General features: G+C 44.8%; 2 protein-coding genes across 8 annotated transcripts in view; one reads left to right on the forward strand and one right to left on the reverse strand.

Moving 5' to 3' along the window:
* GALNT12 (polypeptide N-acetylgalactosaminyltransferase 12) overlaps positions 1 to 1,789 on the reverse strand; it is a 64,938-nt gene extending 63,149 nt beyond the window's left edge. The window contains exon 1 of the mRNA XM_053567917.1: positions 1,559 to 1,789. Within this exon, the coding sequence (XP_053423892.1) occupies positions 1,559 to 1,660 (102 nt within the window). The 5' untranslated portion in view covers positions 1,661 to 1,789. The remainder of the gene's footprint in view (positions 1 to 1,558) is intronic.
* A 151-nt stretch (positions 1,790 to 1,940) lies between these two features.
* The window catches only part of ANKS6 (ankyrin repeat and sterile alpha motif domain containing 6), a 68,523-nt gene continuing 52,617 nt past the window's right edge, over positions 1,941 to 17,846 (forward strand). For 6 of the 7 annotated variants that reach the window (XM_053567846.1, XM_053567831.1, XM_053567857.1 and 3 more), the window contains exon 1: positions 1,941 to 3,633. In XM_053567846.1, the coding sequence (XP_053423821.1) occupies positions 2,852 to 3,633 (782 nt within the window). In that variant the 5' untranslated portion in view covers positions 1,941 to 2,851. The remainder of the gene's footprint in view (positions 3,634 to 17,846) is intronic. The other variant, XM_053567886.1, reaches the window with a different exon arrangement.

A 17,846-nucleotide genomic window follows, 5' to 3' on the forward strand; every position in this document is an offset into this window, starting at 1 on the left:
GCAGAAAACTGGAAACAAGCTAACTGTGCCTTGTTTTAAAATAAGGGTGGCACCTGTGGCTCAAGGAGTAGGGGACCAGCCCCATATACCGGAGGTGGTTGGTTCAAACCCGGCCCCAGCCAAAAGAAAAAAAAATGATTACATAAATTACATTACATCAACTTAATGGTATTATATGCAGCCATTAAAAAAAAAAATCCAGCAGTGTATATTCACTTACATGGAAAGATGCTTGAGATATTTGTTAAATGGAAAAAAGAAAGGAAAAAAAATCAAGATTCAGAATAGCATGCACAGTATGAACCCACTCATTTAAAAAAGTAAATTATGCCATTTGTTAGGGTTCTAATTGCAAGTGATGACAACCTGCTCAAAATAAACCTAACCAAAACGACTGGTGGGACTGGTAGATTTTCTGACTCCGTCTCTTTCTGTCACTTGGTCTGCTTTCCTTTGTAGCAGCTGCACTTTCAGGCAGGCTGTCTTTAAGTGGTGGCAGAGTGCCAGTTGGTTTCCAACGTCCTGATATCTCCACAGCTGACAACATCAGTAGAGAGGATCTCCTTCCCAATTGCTTCAGCAAAAATTCTGGGCTGAAGCCAATTATGATGGGGTTGGACATGCATTGCCCAGCAAGCCACGAGGACTGTGGGTGGGGGAGAAATGCTCTCCCAAAGACAGAGGGTGTCTATAGGGATATTTACTAGTAGACATTTGTTATTCTTTTCTACTGTTCAGCATCTGAAACCCTTCCTACACTGGATAGTCCTCTACTTCCTGGGGGCAGAGACCACCTCCCATTATTACAGATACTGAAAATGCCAGAAACTCACTTTCCAAGCCTCCCATTTTCTCAAGCTGAGGACATGACCTAAACTGGACTGATCCAGACATTCTCACCTCAGGCTCCAAATCAGAAGCCAGTGACACCAAAAAGGGCCTGCACCAAATCCATGTGGGAAGAGGGTGCAACTGTGGCTTGATTTGGAGCTTTGTTCCTGGCTGTAGGGTCTTCAGAAGGGGTTCTGGGCCTCGTGGGTTCTCTGAGCTATGAAGGAAGCATGTAGTAAATCTGTTTTAATTATTCAGAGGGTTTTCTGCTGTGTGCAGTCAAGAAGCTTGAATAATGCTCTATGTATGCCTGTATGTATCTTTGTATACATGTGACATGCTTTTGGAAAGATAAAACAACTGTGAGTATGGGTTACCAATGAGGCACTTGGAGAGTGGGTGAGGAGAGAAATGGGTTTTTACTTTGCTTCATGCCCTTTCGTACTGTTGAAATGTAGTTTTACTTTTATATCACTTTATTTATTTTTATATCACTTTTATATTTAAATAACGAGTTAGAAAAAATATATGAAAGATACCTGAATAAAGAGAATAAGACAAAGGTGCAATTATTCAGGATTTTCATGGAAACTCCTATCTTCATTAGACCTTCGAAAGAAAGTTGTCCTCACCTCCATTGTGGTGAATGGGACCAAATCTGGAAGTGTGTGAGCGCATACCACCTCAAACACTGGCCTGAGCAATTAGCTCTAGCTCTGCAACTCACCTGCTCAAATATTTTCCTTGGCTCCTCATTGCTCACAGAATAAATCCCAGTCTTCCTCCAGGCACTGAAAGCCTCTGCAATCTGAGCTCTATGTACTTTCATGACTCTTCCCCATCTTTATGCTCTTCCTAGAAGACCTTTTCTTCCAGGTCTGCTGGCCCAGATCCTAAGGACATGGTTACCATTGTCTCTGATCCACCAAAGCCATGACTATTGTCCTTTCTTCACGCCCTCGTCAAGTTTTGCCCTGTATTAAATTCCATATTCATATTTGAGATTTAGTCATTTAACAGTCAAGTACTGAGCACCTACTGCATATCAGGGATTTTGTTAGGCTTTGGGGTCACACGGCTCACAGTCTATGGAAACCAATTACCGCATATTAGAGTGTTAAGGTTGGGCAGGTGGCACAAAATAAGCTATTTATGGGCAGAGCTGCTCTTGTGAGAACCTTCTTCTTTCCCTCTGCCTGGAGTACCCTTCCCGCACATTAGCATGGCTTGCTTTCTCAGTTTCTTCAAGTCTTGCAAATGTCACATTTTCAATGCCCATCCTATTATGACATCCTCCCCTCTATCCCATTTACCTGGATTTATGTTCCTTTTGTTGTTTTAATAGGGCTCATCTGATATACAAGTTACTTCTTTATTTACAGTCTGCCTCTTATCACTATCTGTTCCAGGAACAAGAAGACTGAAATTTTATTTTGTTTCTTGCAGTTTTTCCAGAATCCGGAACAAGATCTGGCATGTAGCAGGGACTCATACCTACGCACAGTATTTGTTGAGGATACGAAGAGTATTGGAGTAGATGTCAGAAGACCTGAGTCTCAGTCACAACTGTGCTGCAAGATAGCTGTGCAGTCTTTGGCCAAACGGAACCTCTAAGCCTCAGTCGCCACCTCTGGTAACTTGGGATGATTGTCCAGCCTCTCACTCGTGGCTGGCAGGTCTGCCGTGAAACACTGGGTCTCCCTTTGGTGATCAGAATCACCTCGAGAGTTTGTTAAAATACAGGTTGCCGGCCCCACACCCAGAATTTCTGATTCTGGAGGTCTGGCGGCCAGAAAATCTGCATTTGTGCAGTGTTGCAGTTGGTGCTGATGCGCTGGAGTGTGGGCCACGCTTCAAGGACCGCTGATAAAGACAGATACGGTACCGAAAGCTCGCAGCCCCAGCGGCCGGGCCTAGATAAAGTACTGGCACTAAGGACCACGCAGGACCTCGGGGTACAAGAGAATGGACTCGTCCGTCCCTTAATTCACTCCACAACTATTTAGAAAGCGCCAGTTAAATGCCGGGAGCTCGGGGTGGGGTGGGGTGGAGGGCGGTCGTCGGAGCACGCGGGTCAAGTCAAGGCCCAAGCGGCCGTGGACTCAGACCCCGGCCGGAGCATGGGGGAGGGGCTGGGGCCACCGCACCCGGAAGGAAGTCCCCGGAGCCACGAGCTGGCGACGAAAAGGCAGAGGTAGGCTCGCAGGCCTGGGCGCTGCAGACTCCTCGGAACTTCCCGGGACCTGCAATACCCTCAGACGCGGTGACGGAGGCGCGGCCCCGGCTCGGCGCGCGCCCGCACACAGTAGGCGCGGCCCCGGCCCGGCGCGCGCCCGCACACAGTAGGCGCGCCGCGCGGGCGGGCGGAAGGGGGCGGCGGCGCGCGGTATCCGGGGGCGGAGCCAGCGCGGCCCGCGGGGCAGTCGGGCGCCGGCCGCGAGTGCCAGCGGCGATGGGCGAGGGCGGGCTGCCCCCGGCCTTCCAGCTGCTGCTGCGCGCCTGCGACCAGGGCGACACGGAGACGGCGCGGCGGCTGCTGGAGCCAGGGACGGCGGAACCGGCCGAGCGCAGCGCAGAGCCGGAGGGGGGAGCGGAGCCGGCGGAGGCCGAGGCGGCCGGGCCCAGGGCGGCGGCGGCTGGAGCGCCGGTGCCAGTGGACTGCTCCGACGAAGCGGGCAACACGGCGCTTCAGTTCGCTGCGGCCGGGGGCCACGAGCCGCTGGTGCGCTTCTTGCTGCGCCGTGGTGCCTCGGTTAACAGCCGCAACCATTACGGCTGGAGCGCGCTCATGCAGGCGGCCAGGTGAGGGGTCGCGGTCCCCGGATGGGAGTGGCGCCCAGCGCTGGCGCGGACAGGGCCAGGGCGGGCGGAACTGCCTAGCGGCCCCCTGCTGACGCCCCGGGAGGTAAGGAGTCAAGGACTCCTTGGAGTTGGAAAGTTAAACTTTGGGCATACGCGAAGTGGGAGCGCTTTTTAAAAATGCACAAAACCCCTGGAATCTTAGAAACTTTGGCCTTTGACAACAGAATCTGTAGACTGCCAATAGAATCATAGAGACTCAGAATCTTAGCGGTGTTCATTCATTACTTGTTGCACCAAAGGTTTGCTAAGAACCTATCTACCCACCCTGGCTTGGCGTCGGGGATACTGTGTGACCTAGGTAGATTTTTCCACTGGGGACAGCTCGCATGCCAGTGGTAGGCAGACCAGACAAAGGAGCAGGTGTGACCAGGAAAGTTTTGGTAGCTTTGGGGGATGCTGACTCTTTGGGAGAGTTGGGGGAAAGTTTCTGGCATAAATGACGTATACATCCACATCAAAACCTGGAGATGCCTGAGAATTAACCCAGCCAAAAGAAGCAGGATGCAGGAATACAGTGATGGGAGGCTCACTTAAATGCTGGGGAGCAAGAACGGGAAGGACTGGTAGAGAGTGATATTATGACTGGGAAGGGGCTGGAAGTAGTGGGAGATGAGCCCTGTCTGGAGAGAAAGTGCCAGGGAGCTGAGAAAGGCCAATTCCGAGGGCAGTGGGGAGTTATGGAAGGTTTTAAACAGAGTGAGTGACAGCATCAGATTTGTGTTTTGGTTAGAGTTATTTTCTCTGAAGTGTGAGAACAGATTGGTAGGCTATTTAGGGCAAGATAAGAGGTGTTGGGGGCCTGGAGCTAGCTGATTGGAAATAGTGGAGGCAGGGCTGAGATGTGAGTTTAAGATATATTCAGGAAGTAGATCAGCAGGACTTGGTGACTGGCTGACCATTGGAGAGGACTAAGGGCGAGGGAGACAGCAAGAATGGCATGTGTATACCTGGCTTGGGTGACAGACATAGTGGCAGCAGATGCACTGAGCTAGAGAACACAGAAAGTCAGATTTGGGAATGTGCCTGGCCTTTAAATACACATCAGGTGGGGTCTTTGTGGCAGACCCTCTGCCCCAGAAAGAAGTGTACAACACAGAGCTGGACATGGGAGTCAAGAAGGGTATGGACCTAAGGAGACAGGCAGTTAGTAGCATGTTGATGACAACTGGAACTTTGGAGTAGAAAGAATTATCCATAGTGAGTGTAATGTAAGTATGATATTGAATAATGGTGGCTAGCTGCCCAATTAGAACTGCTGCAAGACAACCCCCCCACCCCCCAATCCTGGTGGCCTTATTAAAGCAATAGCCATTGATTTCGCACATAGTTTTGTCACTTTAGTCTCATCTGTCTTCTTCATACGTCTATGATCAATACGACACATCTACGTGAGTGAGCTGGCTGGCTGTCTGGACTGTTTTTCTTTCAACCTCCTGCAGCCTGGTCTCGTTCATGTCTCAGAGCAGAATCCCTAGGATTGGAAGCATGCTGATCACTTCTGCCTCATTATCTTGGCCAAATAAGTCACATGGCCAGTCCAGAATCAGAGAATGAGATATAGTAGAGGAGTTGCAAAGTCTCAGAGCCTGGATACAGGGAAGGGAATAAATGCTATCATTTTTGCAGATTGTCTACTACACTAATATTAATGGGACACCTATATGCAAGCCCTGTCCTAAGAACTTTAACCAGCTTACCCCATTTTACCTTAACAGCAGCCCTGTGCCCTAGTATTTAATTGCCACCATTTTACAGAAAAGGAAACTCCAGAAGGCAGAACCCACTGGCATTTAGAGATTAAATAGTTGGGGATTTGGGAATAATTTCAAGTACTAGCAACAGTGTCACTGTGGAGAGGAAAAGAGAAGAGGAGGATTGATTTAGCAGCAGCAGGCTGGCAGGTCAGAAGCTTGGGCAGGAAAATTCTGTGGATGATGGACATTGAAGCGGGATTGCAGTGATGGAGGGGTGAGTGGGATTTGAACACACAGAAAATGCAGACAGCCCTTTCACTGAGCTTCAAAGAGGGGAGAAAGAGGATGCTTGCTCAGGGTCTAAGGAGGGTTTTTAGGATGGGAGAGGTGTGAGCAGTCTTACTGGCTGATAGGTTAAATCATGGAGGCGTAATAGGGGAGTCTTCAGGTAGGAAGAGGAAAGGAGGCGTTCTCCACCCTAACATGAGTTAACATTGTTCTTTATAGAAAAATGTGTTCTGAAATCCGGTCTTTTTTTTTTTTTTTTCTAAAAGAAGGTGTATAATTGAAGCATTTTTTTTTTTTTTTTTTGTAGAGACAGAGTCTCACTTTATGCCCCTTGGTAGAGTGCCGTGACAGCTCACAGCAACCTCCAGCTCCTGGGCTTAAGCGATTCTCTTGCCTCAGCCTCCCGAGTAGCTGGGACTACAGGTGCCCGCCACAATAATTGAAGCATTTTAAGGGCATTTTAAATGTAATTTTTGAATAAAGAATATATTCATAAGGTCCAAACATTAAACTACATGTACACACATAAGTATAATGGGATGCAGTGCTCTCTCTCCCCTGGGCATCGTATGCTTACGCCTCACCCATCCCTTAGTTTCTTGCATAACCTTCCAGAGTTTCTCTACTTTGGTACTTCTGACATTTTGTATAGGATCATTCTTTTTTGTAAGATGTTTAGCAGTTATCCTTGTTCTCTCTTCATTAGATGCCAGTAACCTTTCTGTCCCTCCAGTCATGATGACCAAAAACGTCTCCAGGCATTGCCACATATTCCCTGGAGGGCACAGCAATCCCCACTTCAGAGCCACTGCTTTCCGCATATATGAGCAAATTCCCATGGTTGACTTCCTCTTCATCCCCCTTCTTACACACTACCCACCGTTCTTCTATAGTTGCTTTTTTCACTTGATATTCTTTGGCAATCTTTCAGTAGTCTCACAGTGTTTCACTGTATGATAACAGTCATGTCCTAATCTGTACTTGTGTCTGATAAATACATTAGTTCACATCTGAGGAAGTATATGTGCAGACAGCTGCCTAAGGAGGGAATTCATGCCCTTTTAATTTAGGCATTGCTACTTGCTCTCTCCTTTGTCATATCTATGGCTGCTATAACAAATTACCACCAATGTAGTGTTTTGTTTTGTTTTGTTTTTTTTGTAGAGACAGAGTCTCATTTTATGGCCCTCGGTAGAGTGCTGTGGCGTCACATAGCTCACAGCAACCTCCAACTCCTGGGCTTAAGCGATTCTCTTGCCTCAGCCTCCCGAGTAGCTGGGACTACAGGCGCCCGCCACAACGCCTGGCTATTTTTTGGTTGCAGTTTGGCCGGGGCTGGGTTTGAACCCGCCACCCTCAGGTATATGGGGCCGGTGCCTTACTGACTGAGCCACAGGCGCCACCCAATGCAGTGGTTTAAAACAAAACAAATGTATTATCTAATAGTTCTTGAGGTCAGAAGTATGAAATGAGCCTCACTGTGCTAAAATCAAGGTGCTGGCAGGGCTTATTTCTATCTAAGGATAGGAATTCATCTTGTCTTTTCCAGTTGCCAAAGGCTGCCCACATTCCTTAGCTTGTGGTTTCCTTCCATCTTCAAAGGCAGCAGCAGTCACATGGCTCCCACTCTGACTCTGAGCCTTCCTCAGCACCTTTTCCCTTCTGCTTTCCTTGTCCACATTTAAAGCATCCTTGTGATTGCTTTGAGCCCACCTGCATTATCTAGGCTGTTTTCCTCTCAAGCCAGCCAATCAGCAGACTTCACTCTGTCTGCTGTCTTGATTTTCCCTTTGCTTTTACAGATTCTGGGGATTGAGGTGGAACATCAAGGGCCCATTAGTCTCCTATCACTAGTTTATCCTCCCCCCAGCAATGCATATGGTGCCTCTTCTCTCTCTTTTTTTTTTGTAGAGACAGAATCTCACTTTATTGCCCTCGGTAGAGTACCGTGGCATCACACAGCTCACAGCAACCTCTAACTCCTGGGCTTAAGCGACTCTTGCCTCAGTCTCCCGAGTAGCTGGGATTACAGGCGCCCGCCACAATGCCCGGCTATTTTTTGGTTGCAGTTTGGCCGGGGCTGGGTCCGAACCCGCCACCCTCGGCATATGGGGCCAGCGCCCTACTCACTGAGCCACAGGCGCCGCCCTGGTGCCTCTTTCTCTATAGCCTCAGCAAAGGAGTATGTTATCAACCTAGGATTTTTGCTAGTCTGATGGGTAAAAAATTATATCTCCGTGTTGCTGTGTATGTGCATTATTCAAGTAGTGAGTAAAGTAAGCATCTTATTATATGTGGGAGCCCTTTGTTTTTCTGAAGGCATTGAAAACACAAAGTGCTTACCCATAATTCTCTCATTGTGATCCAATAACATTTTATTTCTGAGTTCTTTTCTAAATGTTATACAGTTCTAATCTAATTCAGTTTGTATTACTGGCTAAATGTTATTCTGCGTTATTTTCACATACATTGTTTTCAACTGCAGTGTGACAGTCTATCCCTGGAACAGTACAGTGGTTGGCTTAACTAGTCCTTAGACATTATGTCAACCTATAAACATACTTTGGGAATGCAGCCGAGTTATAATGTGTGGGCTGCCTGTTTGCAAAGCATGGATGTACTAAGTCCAACATTTTATGCACCTAACAGTGCTTTGGAATCCTTTGTCTTAAGATACCTGATTTATTTATTGCCTGGTGCTGCCTGTGATGATAAAAGACCTTTTGGGCTAACAGCCTTTTTTTCTGAGATTCCCTGAGTCTCTTAGTTGTATCACTCAGTCTCTCAGGCTTTTAATCTCAGCCCTGGTACCTGTTTATGCTGGTGGCCAAGTCTGTCCATTCTGTGTCTGTGATATTGAATCCACTCTTTTCTCTCCCTCTCCACTGCCTTTGTCTACACCAAACATTGTTGTGCATCCCACTGCTCTCCCCCCAGGTGTGTCCTCTCTATTCCATCCTCTACAGAACTTCCAGATCTTTCTGAAATGAATGGTTGTGCCCTCCCATCATGTATCCCCCATGCAGAGCCTTTAGCATGGCTGTCAGACCCCTCCCCACATCCACTCTTCTGCTTTCCTGCTGGCTTCCTAAACTCAATCCAAAATGATTTCATCCAGGCATTTTCTGTGTCTCTCTGAATTAAAAAAAAATTTTTTTTTTATGGTTAGCTAACGTTTATAGAGCATTTACCACACGCCAAGACTATTGTGTCCACTTTGCAGAAGAGAATCTGAGATTCAGCTTACAGAATGTGCCCATGACCATGTAACTGATCAGAGCAGACCTGGAGAGTCTAAGTGCAGAGCCCTCACCATAGCCATATACAGGGAAGCCTCTTCGTCCTAGGGTTAGCTTCTTCCAGGAAGCCTGCCAGGAGTCTCCCCTGTTCTCTGGGCCCTTAGGCACCAGAAAGCCCTCTGTAGTCCTACTCACTACACCGCCCTATAGCTGCCTTCCACAGTTGTACCCAAACCTGACTGCACATTAAAATCACCAGGGTGCTCTTCCAAATGCAGATGCCTGAGTTCCTTTTCTGGAGATTGTGATTCTGAAGGTCTGGGCTGGTGGGGGAGTGAGAGAAGAGGCTCCCCAGGGATTCTCTAGAGCAGTAGGGGTGAGCGCAGCTGCTGGGTGTCTCATCTCTGCCCTACACCTAGTGGAGGGGCCCTGGTGAGCCCCTGGGGTTCTTAGTGAGGTTTGTGACTGCAGCACTGGTCTGTCAAAGGCCCCTGATCACCAATGTTTGCCTTTCAACAAGTTTTGAACCATGATGAAAGTCATTTCCTGATTAATTACAGCTGTTTAACTTGTTAATTTTTTTTTGACACAGTCTCACTTTGTCGCCCTTCGTAGAGTGCTGTGGCATCATAGCTCATAGTAACCTCAAACTCTTAGGCTCAAGTGATCCTATTGCCTCAGCCTCCCAAGTAGTTGCTACCATAGGTACCCATCACAATGCCCAGCTACTTTTTTTAGAGACAGGGTCTCGCTCTTGCTCAGGATGGTCTTCAACTCCTGAGCTCAAGCAATCCAGCCACCTCAGCCTCCCAGAGTGCTGGGATTACAGGTGTGAGCCACCACACCCAGCTAACTTTTTAATTTTAAGGGGACAGGAGACTCAGAATTAACCTAACCCCTGATTGTTAACTAATGACAATTCAGCAGTTTTAGAGGACTTTGCTTCTTCTCTAAAATTAGGGATTGTAAATAGAGCTTGGTTTTGTGGTCCAAGTGTCCTGACTTTGTCATTTTCAAATCCAGAGCCTTTGGACTGATAATGTTCCTCTTTATTCCTCAGTTTGCCTTACAGATGCTATTTTGGGAGCATTAGGATGATGTACTCTCTTATTTATTTCTAAGAGAATCCTATGAGAGGGTTAGGATTCACTCTCATCCTTTAGCTGAGCCTAGAGAGGGCCTGGGTGCTTTAAATGTTTTGTTCCTCTAGTGGTGATACCAACTGTACTCAGATTCTGTCTCTGCCCGTGTTGAGTGGTGCTTGAGCTTTCTGCTGCCTAATCCATTTCAAAAGCTCAAGTTGAGGAAAAGTAAATGAGGGAGACTTCCTGAAGGATATGCCCGTAGTCCCTCAGATCAGGATTGGCAGATGTCGACACTTTCCAGGCCTGTGCTTGCCTTCCCTGAATCTGCATATGCCTCAGAATCCTCCTGAAACCCTGCTCCTGGCAGGCACACAGTCGGTCTAAGTGAACATCTGTTTATCATCCCAGCTCTTTTCCCCAAGTTTATCACTGGATCAGGCCAGGCCATCAGAGGCCCTCTGTGCCTTGGGTAGCTTGTGAGTGTTTTATTATAGTATTAGAATTGATTACATTACTGCTTTTTCTATTCTTAAGATAGCCTTTATTGTGCATTCTGGGTCAAGTATCTTGCTACATGAATCAACTCATTCAATCAACATAAAACCTTAGGAAGTAGGTAATATTTTCTTCTTCGTTTCACAGATGAGGAATTGAGGCACAGAGAAGTTGGGCAACTTGCCCAAGGCCACACAGCTAGTAAGTGGCAGAGAATCCCATTCACACTCAGGTAGGTGGCTCCAGAGCCTGCATTCCCAGCCATGAATCTCCTGTAACTGATAGATTCCCTCTGGGATTGGCAATAAGGAAGTGACTCTCCAAATAAGCCAGTGACTTCTGTCCAAGGGACAAGGTTGCATGGTGTTTACTTTGGCTCTGACTTTACCCTTGGCCTCTTTCTCTTCCTTCTCTGTTCTTGATTACTCTGCCTGCCAGAATGGGGGGCTGAACTGGATTCTCAGCCCACCTGTGCCTTGAGTGAGTGGGGGGAATAAACACAGATGTTAATTGCTGAAATTAATTGGTAATCATAGCACCTGTTCAGAAAGCCCCTTGCATCCCTATCTCCAGTAATTACCTACTAGAAACTTAGCATCCACAAAATTATTCCAGCCTCTGTTGAATTCCTTTGTATTTTCAGCATAACTGAATGCTTTGTTGGGCTGAGTTCAGAAAATAGTCCAAATTTCAGAATTTTTGCTTTAGCACTTTTCTTCCTCTGTAAAGATTGGGTATACCAAAAGAGGAGCTGAGATTTGGAGTTCTAGGGTCCAGGTTCAAGTTTTGACTGTCACGTTCAAATTGAGAGCCTTTGGATCAATTGCTTTTTTTTTTTTTTTTTTTTTTTGAGACAGTCTTACTTTGTCATCCTTGATAGAATGCTGTGGCATCGGGGGGGCGGAGCAAGATGGCAGCCGAGTAACAGCTTCCTTGCATCTGGGCACCGTGAGTCTGGGGAGATAGGACTCCAGGCATCTCTGGCTGGTGGGAACTGCCTATCATCACTCCTATGAGGATACAGGGAGTCAGCGAGAGACTTCTGGACCCCAAGAGGAGGACTAAAACAGTGGAAAACCGGCAAGTGGTCGCGTGTGTTCAACCCGTCTAAACCCGCCCACAACTTCCACAGGCACGAGAACTTAAAGAGCAAGAGGAAGTGAAAGGAAAATTAGGGCAAGGAAACAGATAAAAGAAATCACTCATGAGGAAGAATCAGCAGAAAACTCCAGGCAACATGAAGAACCAGTCCAGAACAACCCCGCCAAGGGACCATGAGGTAGCTACTGCAGAGGATTCCACCTATACAGAAATGTTAGGAATGACAGAAAGGGAATTTAGAATACACATGTTGAAAACAATGAAAGAAATGATGGAAACAATGAAGGAAACTGCTAATAAAGTGGAAAATAACCAAAAGGAAATCCAAAAACAGAATCAAATCAGAGATGAACGATATGAAGAATATAAAAAGGATATAACAGAGCTGAAGGAAATGAAACAGTCAATCAGGGAACTTAAAGATGCAATGGAAAGTATCAGCAACAGGTTAGACCATGCAGAAGAAAGAATTTCAGAGGTAGAAGACAAAGTTTTTGAGATAACTCAGATAGTAAAAGAGGCAGAAAAGAAGAGAGAGAAAGCAGAACGTTCACTGTCAGAATTATGGGACTTTATGAAACGTTCCAACATACGAGTTATAGGAATTCCAGAAGGGGAAGAAGAATGCCCCAGAGGAATGGAAGCCATACTAGAGAATATTATAAAAGAAAATTTCCCAAACATCACCAAAGATTCTGACACACTGCTTTCAGAGGGCTATCGGACCCCAGGTCGCCTCAACTCTAACCGAGCTTCTCCAAGACACATTGTGATGAACCTGTCCAAAGTCAAGACAAAAGAAAAGATTCTGCAAGCTGCCAGGAGTAAGCGCCAGTTGACCTACAGGGGCAAATCCATCAGAGTGACCTCAGACTTCTCTAATGAAACTTTCCAAGCAAGAAGACAATGGTCATCTACCTTTAATCTACTTAAACAGAACAATTTTCAGCCCAGAATTCTGTACCCTGCTAAGCTAAGCTTCAAAATTGATGGAGAAATCAAATCATTTACGGATATACAAACATTGAGGAAATTCACCACAACAAGACCAGCTCTACAGGGAATACTTCAACCTGTTCTGCACACTGACCACCACAATGGATCAGCAGCAAAGTAAGAACTCAGAAATCAAAGGACAGAACCTAACCTCCACACTGATGCAAAAGATAAAACTAAGCAATGGACTCTCACCAAATAAGACGAATAGAATACTACCACACTTATCAATTATCTCCATAAATGTTAATGGCTTGAATTCCCCACTGAAGAGACATAGATTGGCTGACTGGATTAAAAAACACAAGCCATCCATTTGCTGTCTGCAAGAAACACACCTGGCTTCAAAAGACAAATTAAAGCTCCGAGTCAAGGGTTGGAAGACAATTTTTCAGGCAAATGGAATTCAGAAGAAAAGAGGAGTTGCAATCTTATTTTCAGATACATGTGGATTTAAAGCAACTAAAGTCAAAAAAGACAAAGATGGTCACTTTACATTGGTCAAGGGAAAACTACAACAAGAAGACATTTCAATTCTAAATATCTATGCACCAAATTTAAATGCTCCCAGATTCTTGAAACAGACCTTACTCAGTCTGAGCAATATGATATCTGATAATACCATCATAACAGGGGACTTTAACACACCTCTTACAGAGCTGGACAGATCCTCTAAACAGAAATTAAACAAAGATATAAGAGATTTAAATGAGACCCTAGAACAATTATGCTTGATAGACGCATATAGAACACTGCACCCCAAAGATAAAGAATATACATTCTTCTCATCACCCCATGGAACATTCTCCAAAATTGATCATATCCTGGGACACAAAACAAATATCAACAGAATCAAAAGAATTGAAATTTTACCTTGTATCTTTTCAGACCATAAGGCACTAAAGGTGGAACTCAACTCTAACAAAAATGCTCGACCCTATCCAAAGGCATGGAAATTAAACAATCTTCTGTTGAATAACAGATGGGTGCAGGAAGAAATCAAACAGGAAATCACTAACTTCCTTAAGCATAACAACAATGAAGACACAAGCTACCAAAACCTGTGGGATACTGCAAAAGCAGTTTTGAGAGGAAAATTCATCGCTTTAGATGCCTACATTCGAAAAACAGACAGAGAGCACATCAACAATCTCACAAGAGACCTTATGGAATTGGAAAAAGAAGAACAATCTAAGCCTAAACTCAGTAGAAGAAAAGAAATCTCCAAAATCAAATCAGAGATCAATGAAATTGAAAACAAAAGAATCATTCAGAAAATTAATGAAACAAGGAGTTGGTTTTTTGAAAAAATAAATAAAATAGATAAACCATTGGCCAGACTAACTAGAAATAGAAAAGTAAAATCTCTAGTAACCTCAATCAGAAATGATAAAGGGGAAATAACAACTGATCCCACAGAGATACAAGAGATCATCTCTGAATACTACCAGAAACTGTATGCCCAGAAATTTGACAATGTGAAGGAAATGGATCAATATTTGGAATCACACCCTCTCCCTAGATTTGGCCAGGAAGAAATAGACCTCCTGAACAGACCAATTTCAAGCACTGAGATCAAAGAAACAATAAAAAAGCTTCCAACTAAAAAATGCCCTGGTCCAGATGGCTTCACTCCAGAATTCTATCAAACCTTCAAGGAAGAGCTTATTCCTGTACTGCAGAAATTATTCCAAAAAATTGAGGAAGAAGGAATCTTCCCCAACACATTCTATGAAGCAAACATCACCCTGATACCAAAACCAGGAAAAGACCCAAACAAAAAGGAGAATTTCAGACCAATCTCACTCATGAATATAGATGGAAAAATTCTCAACAAAATCCTAGCCAATAGATTACAGCTTATCATCAAAAAAGTCATTCATCATGATCAAGCAGGCTTCATCCCAGGGATGCAAGGCTGGTTCAACATACGCAAGTCTATAAACGTTATCCACCATATTAACAGAGGCAAAAATAAAGATCACATGATCCTCTCAATAGATGCAGAAAAAGCATTTGATAAAATCCAGCATCCTTTTCTAATTAGAACACTGAAGAGTATAGGCATAGGTGGCACATTTCTAAAACTGATTGAAGCTATCTATGACAAACCCACAGCCAATATTTTACTGAATGGAGTAAAACTGAAAGCTTTTCCTCTTAGAACTGGAACCAGACAAGGTTGTCCTCTGTCACCTTTACTATTCAACGTAGTGCTGGAAGTTCTAGCCAATACAATTAGGCAAGACAAGGAAATAAAGGGAATCCAAATGGGAGCAGAGGAGGTCAAACTCTCCCTCTTTGCTGACGACATGATCTTATACTTAGAGAACCCCAAAGACTCAACCACAAGACTCCTAGAAGTCATCAAAAAATACAGTAATGTTTCAGGATATAAAATCAATGTCCACAAGTCAGTAGCCTTTGTATACACCAATAACAGTCAAGAGGAGAAGCTAATTAAGGACACAACTCCCTTCACCATAGTTTCAAAGAAAATGAAATACCTAGGAATATACCTAACGAAGGAGGTGAAGGACCTCTATAAAGAAAACTATGAAATCCTCAGAAAGGAAACAGCAGAGGATATTAACAAATGGAAGAACATACCATGCTCATGGATGGGAAGAATCAACATTGTTAAAATGTCTATACTTCCCAAAGCAATCTACCTATTCAATGCCATTCCTATCAAAGTACCTACATCGTACTTTCAAGATTTGGAAAAAATGATTCTGCGTTTTGTATGGAACCGGAAAAAACCCCGTATAGCTAAGGCAGTTCTTAGTAACAAAAATAAAGCTGGGGGCATCAGCATACCAGATTTTAGTCTGTACTACAAAGCCATAGTGCTCAAGACAGCATGGTACTGGCACAAAAACAGAGACATAGACACTTGGAATCGAATTGAACACCAAGAAATGAAACTAACATCTTACAACCACCTAATCTTCGATAAACCAAACAAGAACTTACCTTGGGGGAAAGACTCCCTATTCAATAAATGGTGTTGGGAGAACTGGATGTCTGCGTGTAAAAGACTGAAACTGGACCCACACCTTTCCCCACTCACAAAAATTGATTCAAGATGGATAAAGGACTTAAATTTAAGGCACGAAACAATAAAAATCCTCAAAGAAAGCATAGGAAAAACACTGGAAGATATTGGCCTGGGGGAAGACTTCATGAAGAAGACTGCCATGGCAATTGCAACAACAACAAAAATAAACAAATGGGACTTCATTAAACTGAAAAGCTTCTGTACAGCTAAGGTGACGATAACCAAAGCAAAGAGACAACCCACACAATGGGAAAGGATATTTGCATATTTTCAATCAGACAAAAGCTTGATAACCAGGATCTATAGAGAACTCAAATTAATCCACATGAAAAAAGCCAACAATCCCTTATATCAATGGGCAAGAGACATGAATAGAACTTTCTCTAAAGACGACAGACGAATGGCTAACAAACACATGAAAAAATGTTCATCATCTCTATATATTAGAGAAATGCAAATCAAAACATCCCTGAGATACCATCTAACCCCAGAGAGAATGGCCCACATCACAAAATCTCAAAACTGCAGATGCTGGCGTGGATGTGGAGAGAAGGGAACACTTTTACACTGCTGGTGGGACTGCAAACTAGTACAACCTTTCTGGAAGGAAGTATGGAGAAACCTCAAAGCACTCAACCTAGACCTCCCATTCGATCCTGCAATCCCATTACTGGGCATCTACCCAGAAGGAAAAAAATCCTTTTATCATAAGGACACTTGTACTAGACTGTTTATTGCAGCTCAATTTACAATCGCCAAAATGTGGAAACAGCCTAAATGCCCACCAACCCAGGAATGGATTAACAAGCTGTGGTATATGTATACCATGGAATACTATTCAGCCATTAAAAAAAATGGAGACTTTACATCCTTCGTATTAACCTGGATGGAAGTGGAAGACATTATTCTTAGTAAAGCATCACAAGAATGGAGAAGCATGAATCCTATGTACTCAATCTTGATATGAGGACAATTAATGACAATTAAGGTTATGGGGGGGTGCAGAAAGAGGGATGGAGGGAGGGGGGTGGGGCCTTAGTGTGTGTCACACTTTATGGGGGCAAGACATGATTGCAAGAGGGACTTTACCTAACAATTGCAATCAGTGTAACTGGCTTATTGTACCCTCAATGAATCCCCAACAATAAAAAAAAAAAAAAAAAAAAAAAAAAAAGAATGCTGTGGCATCATAGCTCACAGCAACCTTAAACTCCCGGGCGTATTAGGCCATTCTCTTGTCTCAGCCTCCCAAGTAGCTGGTACTACAGGTGCCTGCTGCAACGCTTGGCTATTTTTTTTTTTTTTTTTTGGAGAGGAGGTCTTGCTCTGGCTTAGGCTGGTCTTGAACCTGTGAGCTCAGGCAGTCCACCCACCTCAGCCTCCCAAGTGCTGGGATTGCAGGCGTGAGGCACTGCGCCTGGCTGGATTAATTGCTTCTTAATTTTCAGTTTCCTCATCTGTGAAATGGGAATCAATGAGTTTATCTCAGGACTTATTAAGATCAAATGAGATAAAAATGTTACACCATCTTTTAATCTTTTAGGGATTACACTAGATTTTTATCTTAAGCTTGATAACTGAATGGTATAATCTTTGTACCAGGATATTTCAGTTCTCTCATCAGGCAGGCCTGTCTGTGGACCTTCCCATATGTGGTTGTGCCATTTATACATTCATTACTCTTGTTCCTTTGATGGAATTTACTGAGCTTCTGTATCAGTCAGCCACTGTGTATGGGCTGGGGGTTCAAGAATGTGTGGAACCCCGTCCTGTCCTTGGAGAGCCCAATGGAGTGGGAGATGGGCCCAGGTGCCACAAGAGGCAGGTGCTCAGGGGAGGGGCGCTTGTCCTTTCCTTGGGGGTGGTCTGGAAGCCGCCAGACAAGGTGAGACCTGAGCTGAATCTTCAGCTAGGACCGGGGTGGGCTGAGTACATGAGGATAGGAGGGTGCTGTGGTTGGGGGCCCAGCATGGCAATAATGTGAGGAGTGGGAGGGGGCTATAACGGGTGAGTGTGGTGGAAGGGCATGGTGTAGGAGAGGAGGGGCAGTGAGGTCAGCAGTGGGAAGCTGGGGAGTCAGGGTTTGGGAATATCATTTGGGGCCTGTGCGAGGCCTGGGCAGGAGGGAACCAGACTGGAGGTGGAGAGACAGGTTGGGGTATGGCTTTCTGCATTTGAGCTGATTTCAGTTTGA

The sequence above is a fragment of the Nycticebus coucang genome, chromosome 2, assembly GCF_027406575.1.
Source record: "Nycticebus coucang isolate mNycCou1 chromosome 2, mNycCou1.pri, whole genome shotgun sequence".
Lineage (NCBI taxonomy): Eukaryota > Metazoa > Chordata > Mammalia > Primates > Lorisidae > Nycticebus > Nycticebus coucang.